At 43.0% G+C, this 13,108-nt stretch overlaps 1 protein-coding gene across 4 annotated transcripts in view; it reads right to left on the bottom strand.

Annotated features, from left to right (window-relative positions):
- Window positions 1–13,108, bottom strand: part of wdr27 (WD repeat domain 27) — a 69,622-nt gene that overhangs the window by 35,588 nt on the left and 20,926 nt on the right. For all 4 annotated transcript variants that reach the window (XM_031579571.2, XM_031579568.1, XM_031579569.1 and 1 more), the window contains exons 22-23: window positions 10,954–11,051; window positions 2,097–2,199 (exon numbers count right to left, since the gene is read on the bottom strand). In XM_031579571.2, coding sequence (XP_031435431.1) covers window positions 2,097–2,199; window positions 10,954–11,051 — 201 coding nt within the window. The remainder of the gene's footprint in view (window positions 1–2,096; window positions 2,200–10,953; window positions 11,052–13,108) is intronic.

Below are 13,108 nucleotides of genomic sequence, written 5' to 3' on the forward strand. Positions count from 1 at the left end.
AGATTAAAATAATTCCTCACAGCAGAGGTCATAAAGATGCATTTGTAGCAGGACATTCCTCCACAAAGCTCCACAACGTCCCAGGCCCTGATTTATTAAAAGTTTAAGTTTAAAATACATTAAAACTTGAAGAATATGCAGTATGGAACATTTCTCTCAACACATGCAAAATACCGGACAGAGTAATGACACACATAAAGTTAAACACACACTGTGTGTTTAAAATCCTGATAGTAAATTTGAGGATTGAATGTATATATTGATATATTGATAGTCTTCCTTATGGCTTCACTCACTGCAAAGAGTGGTATCATGAAAGAAGAAAGAGGTCTTTCCCTGTCATGCTAACATTTTCCACTGTCAAAATAATCCCATTTTAGAGTGTTTAGATGGAAGGCACTTTCCTTTCCACCCTTCCCTCATTCTTTGCCATATCTTTTTTAGTAATCTTTTTTATCTTTAATTAGCTGTTTCCTTTGTTGGACTGACTGTATTAACATACCATCAAATTCTCTCCCAAATGGCATATGCTCCTGAAACGTTCATATTTTAGCTATAGCTCAACAATATCCAATTTCACTTTAGGTTTGCTGCTCATCTCCTTCCTGCCCAGGGTCCAGCATGGCCAACATGTAGTGCGGTACCACTTTATACAAAAAATTATACATAGCAGATCACCTGCAGGGTGTTCATTGATATACTGTGCAATCTGGTAGACTATACATGAATGCAGTAGCACTCTTTATAGTAATCTGTGTACGTCGGAAGCCATCTCCTATACCCTTGGTTTACCATTCAACACAGAAGGCCACATTTTCCAAATGTCTGTGCAATCAATGCTTGGCCCTGAGGCACAAAAAACACTTTCCAGCCGTGCGTGTTGTGCCCAAACTAGGAAAAACCCACTGAAGTGCACTTCAGATCAGGAATAAAGTATGTTTCTGAGGCTTCTGCATGATTTTCAGGAGGCACAGACTGAAAGAACTGCCTCTCTTCAGGTCCGTTCCTCTGAGGGAAAACAGAACGTCCACAATCCAACATGAGTACAGCAGGAAAATATTGGGGCTTGAGTGCTTTCTTCCATAGAGTGAATGGTTTTGACAACTCTGGCACGAAACACAAGACACAGAGAAGCTCTGGAGTAAATATGAAACAGCTGGTCAATGACACAACAGAGATAAGGTTTACTTTCAGAGGAAAAGGACAGACAAATGAAAAGAAAAAAAATAGTGCGAGTGCAAGATGAAGGAAGAAAAAAATTTGACAGTTACTGCGTGCATGGCCTCTTCACTGCTCAAAATCTCATTCTGACCTGCATTTCAACTTTCGATGATTGTGTGCAAGACATCATCTAGCACAGACTTGTGTGAGTCTCATCAGGTGGAGTCTGGTTTGGTTGCTGGTTGTTGCCATGGAGCTCCACTGGAAGGCTTTAAGGCATGGCATTCTATGCACTGGCAAAATAAAATCACTGCTGCCACATAGAGTACAGATAACACGACTAACTCACACTGAGCAGTAATTAACACTGAAATAAAGCCCAGGTGGAAACATGGAGTCAACATTTTCAACTAATCTGTCAAAGTGTTCAGTTTTCAACTAATCTGACTTGATTAGGAGATAAACGTGGCAGATATGTCAGACCGGATATCTTTGAGTATCTCTGTACATGAACACTCTGGGATAACCTCGTGAACTAGCAGTGACCGCCATGCCGGTGTGTGGCGGAAATTCCATGAGAGGTGCGCCAAGCCTGGCCTGACGACTGAACTGTGAACCCCCCCAGTGTCCTTATTTATGACGTGAGAAACGTGGCTCCCCTCATTCTGGACGAGTCGGATTAGTTTGCATCTGTCACGGGCAACGCTCCAAAACATCAAACCCCCTAATGATTTACGGCTGCATCGAACAATTTGTTGAAACCGCAAGAAGTCCTTCCATCCTCACGATTCCAACATTCCAAGACGGACGTGTTTCTGCAAGTGAAAATACGATTCTGCTTGACACGTGAAAAGAAGAGAGAAAATGGGAGTGGAGAGGATGAAAAAGGATGGATGTAAAGACGTGAGATCTTATGGAAGGGGAACGGGACTCACACAGTTGTCTTCGGATCCGGTTGCGACGAAGCGGCCACAAGGAGAGAAAGCCGCTGTGCACTGATGGCAGCGATTCACATGGCCCTCATACTTGCGGACACACCTGGGGGAGAGTGCAGGAGAATGACAGGATTAGATTGTGTGTGTGTGTGTGTGTGTGTGTGTGTGTGTCAGCACACCTGCAGAGTTGGCCTAAACCTCCCATGATGTTATGATGAGAGGAATGAACAATGTTCCGGAACTTTATCTTAGCTTCAAAACTCTCCACCTAAGTTCAAGTTCTTGTAAATATCCAGTGGATAGCAGGTGTGCATATACCTCGTGTTTATACCTACGAACGCAGTGAAAGGGAGATCACATCTTTGTTAATGTCTTAAATCCATAAAATGCAATGTTTATGAAATGTGAAATGTATACACATATGAACATACATACACATTTATGATCGCTGTGAATGTAAACTGTAATCCCTGTGAGGTCCGGCTGATGGCGTGAGAGCCAGGGGGGGGTTTAGAGAGAGCAAGTATGCAGTTGCTTGGAGGCACATTAATCTCCGAAGAGGAACGGGGTGTCATCATGGCCAAAGATACAAGCTGACTGTTACCATTACTTCCGCATGTGACCTTCTCATTCCAAGGCAAACATGATTTTACCTGGCATACTTAACACCAGAATTATGGAGAGTATCTTTTGTATTATCCCCCACTGAGCCTCAAAGAACTGTGGCAACACATCAAGTGGTTAATCTTCAATGTGTCAACACCATACAATACCTCAAGCTGATCTTACAGTATCTGGGGCAGATCACTTTGATACTATGAAGAGTTCATCTTTCAACAAGCCTACGAGTGTCAACAAGCAGTGGTTATGTCAGTGGTATTAGTATAAATAATGTTTCTAATCTTGATCTAGTGTCTTTGAATGTGCTCAATCTGCACAAATCATTTGCAGTTCTTTCCAAACAACTGCTTCTTGTTCTACCAGCCACCAGCTTCAAACTTAAGAGTCACATTTAAAGCAGTATAAACACATGCTCATACAACACACAAAAGACTAGTGATTCTTTACACTGTCTTTGAAACTACAGGCTAGTTTTACAAACTCTACACACTAACCACAAAACCTTACACCAAACCAGAAAAACTTTAACACCAACTAAGCACTGATAGTATAAATGAAATACACTTGTGGCACACATGCAGTGAACACGCATAGACAAAGATATCCAAATGTGAAAAGTATGGATGGGTATTCTGAACATAACACACTATCAATATCAATACAAATCAGGGGGAAACGTTATTTTTTTTAGCTAAACAGGTGAAACTATATCATCCTCCATTGTGTGCTCCTGCAGTTCTCTGAGTCCGATGCAGTTATTTGCAATGACCAGATTTACAATGTGGGTCTCCTGCTCTGGGGTAAACAGCTGACCTCTTCCACCAGATAAAGGTCTTCTTGTTGTCCGGTAATAATATCCGAATGGTTTTAGTGAAAGTACATGTAAGTGCTTATAACTGTGCTGGTAAGACTACAGCACTTACCATATATATAGTGGCTAATATTTTGTTGAACCCTTGCCCAGCTTCCTTTGTGTTCATCTCATGGATGACAACATGGCCAACCACAGTCGTTCTGATTTAATCAGTTTTTGTTTTTCTTCTTCTTCCTTTCTTCCCCTTCCCCGTCTTCTTCCTCTCCCCCGTCCTACTTCAACTCTTCCTCCTCCTTCTCCTCTTACTTCTTCACCTCCTCGTCCTCTAGTTCTAACCCCTCTGTTCAATGTTAGCCTCCATTGTTGTCCAAACCAAATGTTTACCTATGGCCTATTTATATGGCCTGATTTGGAAGTGAAATCTGTAAGTGATTTGTAATTATCTAAAAGTGTTTTCACATGTGTCACTGTGGAAAGGCATTTGGCAAAATAGTGTAGCAATGAAGAGACCAAAGTTTCCAGTTTTGCAAGTGTGTTATAAAATTACAACCTAAATGTAAAGCAGAAACGTGCATTCAGCGTGGCACACTTGGTAAATGAACTGGCTGTGTGTTAAAGTGTAAGTGCACCGTAAAAATGTTTAGTTTTTTTTTCAGCTGTAAACTAATTGAAACACATCAATGTTGGTGTGACTATTAACACTATTTGCCCTTTCATAAAAAAATGGCATTTAATAGGTTGAAATTGGCTCAACACGCCATCTACTGTTTAAAATCATCCTGAACCATGCAAGGCAGATGCAAGGCAGATGCTGACGTAGAGGCAATAATTTGGCACATCTCTAGAGAGACTGTTAGCGTTTAAGCATTCAGAAAAAAAAAAACTGTAAACCTGGCAGTGTCCCACTCAAACAGGCAAACAGAAATGACACTACTGGGGTAAAAGTCAAGGCCTCGGCTTTGATCCTCGACCCAAAGGCGTGTGAAAAACAAGCCGTCTAACACCAGCCCGGCCCGGCCCAGCTCTCAACTCCACACACACACACACACACACACACACACACACACACACACACACACACACACACACACACACACACACAAACACACTAGGAGCCCCTCAGAGCCAGTAAGGACAAATGCCAAGTTCAATTAGCCTCAAACATCAGGCAGACAGAGGACCCATCCCGCTATCTAGGTCAGCATGAGGAGACACTATTTTGGCTGTGAGAGGGAGAGCATGTGATCCAGTCACACAGGGGTTCTCCCCTAACGCGGAGTGCTGGCACGGGGTTGATGGGATGCAACCGGCCCTGGTCCTCCAGTGCAAGGAGTGGAGCAAATGTGAAAAAAAATCACTGCGCTTGCACACTTGTGGCAGAGTGGTTATCAAGCTAACTGTCTAAAGCAACCTCATAAATATTAAAAAAGTATAACGATAAATGTTTTTCCCATTAGCCTATTTTTCCATGTGAAAATGCGTCCGACCTGAAATGACTGTGCATATCCTTTTTCCTCCATTCAGCCGCTCCCGTGCATTCGCTGGAATAACTGTAATAAGAGATCATCATTTTGCCAGTGTAGTGCAGAGCAGGGGGCCCCCTTCCCCTTGACTTTCAACAAAAATAATAAGGCACTCCACTGCCGCGTTGCATGGAACCTTTCATTTAAATCAACATTGTAGGGGCTACTCTAGAGAGAGAGAGAAAGAGAGAGAAAGAAAGAAAGAGAGACAGAGAGAGAAGGATGAAAGAAACTACTGATGACTAGACTAGACTGTGATGGATCTTACTGAGCTCAGCAGAAATCCTGACCAAATATGTGCTCTCTCTCACCTTAGCTAACTGAGAATCTGATGTAGAGGAGAACAGGGAATGTGAAGAGCGTCACGCACAAGCTCCCCTGCCGGGCATCGAGTGTTGGTCAAGGGAAAGGCTTTGTGGGAGGGATGTGTCATTGCACGAGAATGTTGCAAGGCCACAAATGGACACTCACTGACGTGTGTTGGCACAAAAGATTGCCGAGAAGAACAAACGCTGGTCACTCTTGTGGGCGATTTGGCACAGACAACTGTAACCGAATGGCAAATACAAGATACCACAAAACACAAAGTACACACTGGCAGTCTTAAGTCTGCCATTTATGGTCAGTGTATGCATCTGTGTGTGTAAATGGGTGTGTGTTTGTGTATGAATGTGTGTGTTTGTGTGTGTGTGTGTGTGTGTGTGTGTGTGTGTGTGTGTGTGTGTGTGTGTGTGTGTGTGTGTGTGTGAGAGAGAGAGAGACAGAGAGCAAAGGGGATAGTCAGACAACATGCTTTTCAGAGGGAAAAAAGAGACACAGAGTCAAAAGACTGCCACAGAGCTGAACGGAGTATCCTGTGGATGTTCCAGACTGGAGTGCACCTCTACAGAAGCACGTTTCAATCAGCCATATTTTTAAGGACACAGAGGGGCCATTAACCCGAGTATTTAACCCATCTTAACACAGCCATAAAGCAGGGATTTGTGTCTAATGAGATTGTTACCCCATTAGCAGGCTTGCACAATGGGCATGTCCACACAAATTAACTCAATACACAGTGTGGCCAGCATTCTGCCAGACAGGCATTATATCATCAATCTTTATGGACCAGCAAAATAACACAACAAATTAAGTTTTTAATGACGCTGCCAGAGACTGCCAAACAATTTCCACTTTACCCGAAGAAGGAAAACATACCTTAGATGGCGTTAACCCAGCAAGACATATAGGGAGTTGTTGTTAATGTAAATGAATGTAAAAGGTCAAAATAAATGTGATTAGGAAGACCGACAACCCCCTCCATGTGTGAGAGCACCCACAGCACATGCGGTCCCATTCTCATCATCTTACTTGTTTGCATCCATTTACACTCCGACTCCAGTACTAGCCTGCTTCTCATTAGATAATAGAATACATAAAACTTCCAATAAGGGATAAACACAATTATTTTTAAATGCGCTCTTATTTCTCTTATTTCCTGGGTATTTTAATCACACACGCAACAAGAGACAAACAATGTAGAGGCCACCCTAAGGACTATCAGACTTTGGCTGGTCAACCCCAGGAGCTATTTCTGCCCTCATTGTTTTTGTTTTGTTTTGCCAAGTAGGCCTAGTAGTCATTGATAAGCCCCATCAATCTGAATTCTGGGGTCTAAAGCCAGAAAACCTAAAGCGTGCAAAGGACAGGAGAGAAGAGAAGAGAAGAGAAGAGAAGAGAAGGGAGGGATAAGCTGAGGAGACAGGTTTGATAAAGTGGCGTTCACGTTGAGGTGCATTTTTCACCGACATCCGCTTGATCTCAATTGGTTCTCTATGGAACAATGTGACTACGGCAAAGCTAGACCGTTGCAACGCGCCTTGGCACCTGGAAGTTACAAAATAGTTTAACTTTGGTGAGGTCACATTTTTTGTAACAATGGGTTGTTGCTTAGCTACCTGTCTACGGCAGGGCGATAGCTACCCAGCTAGCTAAGTATAGCGTATCATAGCAACAACACATATGCAACCAATTTTCCACTTGTCGTTTTTTAACGGTCACATTTTGGATATTAGCAACATGTCTCGCATTTTAGAAACAAGAAAAGCATCTAAGTGTTGCCCAAGTCATCCATCCCATGGTAAATAAAAGATTAAAAGCAACTTAGTGTAAATGCCACCCAAGCCATCCATCTCATGGTAATTAAAGGATTAAAAGGGATTAAAAGAAAGCCAATCAATAACACATACAACACAACATTCTCCAAAATCCTCTCATGCCTCATGCCACAAACAACACATTTGAATGAACATCTGACATTATGTGATGGGAAACAGCACTCAGAGGCAACAGCGCTGCTGTTTTGCTTTTCAGGGTCTGATTAAACTCTGGACTCCATCTCTCACCATAGCCAAAGCCAGATTATGATGACAATGCACTGCTGCGCCTGTTTTCTAGCATTCCTTCAGTGTTTATGTCACACCCCAAAAGAGATACCAGTAACGTTATTGTTTGCAGAGACGAATCATCCGGTGCTGGGGGGGGGGGGTGCGGAGGAGGGGCGAGGGGCGAGGGCAGCACAAACACCATGAGAGCCTGGTGCTCCTTCTACTCCTATCGCAGAGGAAGTGATGGCGGTGGAGAGCAGCCTCAGCGTCTGCTCCCAGGTCTACTGCCAGCACTCACCGCTGGCTTCCAAGATCCACAGAGCTGCTAGGCTCGTGTTGTTCTGCTCGGAAGTTGGCTCACCCTTTGTGACTAACCAGTTGAAATGGTTTGGATGAGGTGATCGCACGACTACGACTACGACTACTACATAATGAATCCCAATACTTGTGTACTGAGTTTGGCGCAGTCTGTTTGCTCTACTGGGTCTGGCAAGCATGTATTGGCCGCCCCGTAGTTCTGAACAGGATATAAGGTTCTGTTGGTTTGCCTTGTCTCTTTATTTTGAATGACACCTGCAGAAGCTTGAACATTTTCAGGTGCTACACATCAACATATTGTTACAGCCCAGAGGAAAAGAGATAGATTACAAAATCTACTAAAATGGTAGATTTTACAATTTTTTTTTACAAAACTAAATTTACACCACTCCTTACAACTAGTATACCTGTATGCTCAAGATTACTGACGCAATGTGTTTCTACATCTAGTTTTTGAATCTCAGTTATATTTCCATTACTTGTGTAGACTATGACATCTAGCTTATTGGCTCTGTTAAAAGAAGAGACATAGCCTGCTCGTGAAACGAAATGATAAGCCACAGTGCGGGAACTGACTTCCAATCTGGAAATGGTTCGTAAATATTTATCGGAGGACGGAGTGTGTTTCAACAACATCTGGGACTCAAAGATCTGAGTGGAAAACCTGTCCCAGACATAATAGTGCAAAATATGATTTACACTTCCGCGGTACAAGCCAGGAGGCCCAAAAATATGCATTGGCGTTGAGAGTTCAGTTTATCTCCCAATCGGCTGAACAGCCTTACATGGAGATTTAGGAGAGGGATGATTGTCTCATTCAACTCGAATGGAACAAAATAAGCTCTCCATTATTATCTTAGTAAGAGATCCCATTACGCGGTTTACATCTCACATTTTTGCTCCTCTCTCCTTCTGCTTACGATGGTACCTTTCCACAAATCATCAAGGATGGTACAAATATGGAGATCATGCAATGAATTTGGGTCAACTGATGGGATATCAGTGAGATTTATAACATCAAAACAGACTAAGAACAGTCTTTGTGATTAATGAATTTAGGTCAACTGATGGCATATCAGTGAGATTTATAGCACCAAAACAGACTTAGAACAGTCTTTGTGATCAATTGAGTGAAAGAACATCTGTAAATTGATATTCAGCAGTAAGTTCTGATAAAATTATAAAGACTATAACTTTGTGGTTGCTAGCTGCATGGTTGGTAGTTGCAAACTAAAGGCTGATCATTTAAACATGTCTGCATAACACTATCATTATATGGTATACACACACACACACACACACACACACACACACACAATGAGAAAATGTGCTATTGCCAATACAAACAAAACCTTTAAATTTGAGCATGAAAATGCCTGGGGTTACTGAAACGTCTCTAGATACAGAGAGGTGTTGCGTCTGGTATTGTGGGCTTCACAGTTACAGAGCATGACGCTTTACTGCTAACCATCTGACTTAGCTAGGCAGGCAAATAATAGCCCTGCAGCTGCCTTTCAGCCCCACATCCACACGAGACGGCACAACCACCGTGCACCCAGTGAGAGCAAAGTGGAAGTCCACCCTGCCAAGAGCCTCAGTGTCTGTGGTCGGAAAGTGTGAGAAGTCTCACGGGCTCTCTGCAAAGGGCATGTTGTGGACTGCAGCTGGGCCCAGGTTAAATATGGCCTAGTCTTTTTAAAGCATTTTTACAGATCTTGGTGTCAGCATTCAAACAGAAGAAAGACGTACTTAGGCATAGATAGACAAGTGATACTAAAGTGGTTACAGAGCACCATATACAGACATACTGGTAACACTTTATTTGGATAGTCTGCCTACAGAGACTTCACAGATTGTTTGTTGAAATTCAAGTTTAGTCTTCCTAATTGTTCACTAAACATCACCTTAACCAAACCCAACCTCTAACCCCTCACCTTAACCATAAGCTGTAGTTAACCCAGTTTCAACGGCTAGTTTGTTTATAATCTGAGCATCTGTAGACAGTCTATAGGGGACCATCCAAATAAAGTCACTGGCATACTGTAGCTGTTTATATAGCTGCTTTAGGGCTGCAAGGCTGTTAGCCAAATCAATAATAAATGATTCTGTTGAAGTAGAATCAACAGTGAGTTCCACAGAGTTATTTCCCATAGTAAAGGAAGTGTTAGATTCTCAGACTGTCTGAGTGGGTGTAGCTGTCTGCTGGCACTAACATGACCCGTTTCTACCCACTGACCTCAGACGCTCACAGAGCTCCAAGGATGTAGCATAAAATCAAAAATCACCCATATTAAGGTAAAAACACAACAGAGTTTATGCAAAGAATGTATTTCCAAAATATCTACTCAACAATGTCCCATATGATACAGACAACATATGTGTTAAATTAGCACTGTATGTATTCCCTGCTTTTGCTCTTCTTTGTGATTTCAACTGCTGACGGCCTCTTTATCCACAAAAGAAGTAACTTCTCGAAACAGCAGTATAACAGGGAAAAAAGCATGTTACAGTAAAAAGCAAGCTTTCCAGCTTGTACACAGAATAAATCTATTTCTCCCCAGAGACACCATCAACTTTCAGGTGATTTATAAATAACCTCAGCCCTCCTTGTGGATTGGCGGAACCTGCACCACATTTCCCTTGTAGCCGCAGAGTTGAAACTTGGGTTAGAGTGTGAATGCCGGGGCCAATGACGGCGAGTTAAGGCTTTCACATGTGCATGCTGGGAGAACATATGCATGCACCTATGCTGTGAGCCGAACTACAGAGGACATCACAGTGTTATGCAACTTGCCATTTCACCTCTCACTGAGCGAGGTACAGAGTGCATGAGTAATGCATCTATGGAATGGCTTCTGTGATGAACATCAAGCCAAGCCAATTCACTGTCTTTTCATAGATACTGAAATCTGAGTAAGAGGTAAGAGATTATGTGAGTGTATTAAGTGAATGTGTTCTGTTCTAATTCTATGCCCCTTTACTACCAAACAATAAAATTGATGTTTCACCTACATCACCAGAGTATGCACTGCTTGGAAATAAAGCATTAGAAATATTGGCACCAAACATTGATCAAACAACTCCAGTCCTTCTTGATTACTGACCTAATTTCTATATGGCATATTTTCATATTTTCATATTTTTGTTGGAGCATTACTTTAATATGTGGTAGCCACTGAAGCCAGTACAAACTGAGATAAATAATGGGAACCAACCTTGATGTGCGTAGGTCCCACAGTTTAATGCCATCTGTGATTGCACTCGTCAGAAAAAGGTTGTAGGAGTCCTGGGCCTGTGCACTGTACATGGAACCCTGCAAGATCATTGACAAAAGCCACACTTGAGTTAGTTCAGTTAGTGACTGGAACTGGCTAAGATTTATCTGTTAAACCTTTCCATGAACCTCAAAATCACTCTAAACGATAACAAAAAGCAGCATGAAATTATGTCTGTTTACTTAGTGACACTTTCAAGACTTAAAGTGACCACTTATCACAAACATTTATCAGTGCTTTTACTGCCTGGAATAGAACATTGGCAATAATCTTGGCACTGCTAGAGCCTTGCTTGGTTCAGGAATTCATCATCACACATAACTTATTATAAACTGTATTTTTAAATTTGGTTCAGAAATCAAAACGGTACACTGCACTCTCTCCCTCTCCAGCTCTTCCATTAGTGATGTTGAGGTCTTTCCTAGCACCTGAGTGGCATGTGGAGGGGGGTGAGGTGAGATTGGAAACAGTATGGAGGTGACCTTAACGCCGTGAAAAGTTTCCACCATGACCCTCCAACACCAACAGTCAGCACAGTGGAAACATATTTGTCATTCTTTTCCATCTTGCCACAACTCTGACATAGCAAATCAAAAGGTCACAGGCAACAGATTCCCTTTTTGGCCTTGACAACAGAGAGCAAAGAGAGAGTTTTCACTCGAGGATGTCTTCTTCTTGCAGCACACAGAATATACGGCTTCCAATTCTATCTGAAATTGTTTGATGATCAGCGGTGGTGGTGTGGGGAGCATGGGAGGGAGTCTTAAGGGAGGTTTCCAGTAAGTGTGGGAAAATGAGCCTTGGACAACCACTCCAGCTCCACTTCTCCCAACAGCACACAGCCCTGACAATTTCCAATTTTTTTTGTTAAGGTTTTTTTTTTTTGTTACTTCTTTTGCCTTTCATAGGATGGAAAGTTGTATGTGGGGGGGGGGGGGGGGCAGGATAGAGGAGAGACTTGGAGACGATGAGGAAGAGGGCAGGCAGAGAAGAGAGACTCAGAGACGATGAGGAAGAGGAAGAGGGCAGGCAGGGTTATTCTGGGGATGCTTTGGGCAAAGCAGAGGTGAAGACAGATGAGGAGAAAGACAGGGAGAGGAGGGAACAGGAGAAGGGCAGAGTACTGAGGGATGAGACTGACTAGGGAGAGAGGTGAAGAGAGGAAGGGGAGGGGGGAGTACCTAAGTTTTAAAGGGACCATGGGATGTTTCTGAGTGAGTGTTTCTGGGCAGAACTGAAGCACGGAAGCAAGGATTATAGTAGATAAGATGAAGACAAAGGAGACATTTGGAGGTCTACCAGATATGTGCAAAAACACTAGCTCTGTCTGATGAGATCGGGGGGGGGGAAAGAGAGGAAAGAGAAAGGAGGGATGCAAAAGAACTGGGGGAGGACGTGTGACGTCTGTCTTTTCACGAACAAGACGCAGGAATTCCCACTGGTCATCAGATGTTTATCCCCCTTGGCCCCCTCATCTCCACGGGACCCAAGCTGTCTGACCCCTCTCATTGACATAGCCCTGAGCTTGAGTCAACACCCTGTAGCAGCCTCTCTAAGCATGGCACACAATGTATGGCGTGACGGGGAGCCTGCGTCTTCGCACAAGCAGAGACAGGGGGGCAGTGTGGGAGAGTGCGTCGGCACCCAAGCCGGGCCGCTCCACCCTAAAGCACTTAATCCGGCCCTTGTAAAAGTGGTTTAAACAGTTGATCCAGGTCCCTCTGTGTTGGAGGCTTGCTCTGGAGTTGAGGGGAGGGGAGGGGGAGGGAGTACTGGTGTTAAAACAGACATGAGCTCAAATACCTGAATGCGAAAGTAAGTCATGTTTTGTGGTATGAGCAGTAGGAGTCAACAGGTTTATTGCCCACCATTCCTATCTCCCTTCAATACATTATCCCACATTAAAATGTTCAGATTTCGTTTAGTGTATGAATAAGTGTTTTGTTCAGAATGAGTGTTCAGTGTTATTTGTCAGTAACCACACATAGAAAAAAAGTGTCCAATTTTCCATTCATTGTAGGAGAGTCCAATTTCCATTTCATCCATACAATGGACTATACAACACACACGTTTCTGAATTCCTTTGTCTCATCAA

This window comes from Clupea harengus, chromosome 13 (assembly GCF_900700415.2).
Source record: "Clupea harengus chromosome 13, Ch_v2.0.2, whole genome shotgun sequence".
Taxonomy (NCBI): domain Eukaryota; kingdom Metazoa; phylum Chordata; class Actinopteri; order Clupeiformes; family Clupeidae; genus Clupea; species Clupea harengus.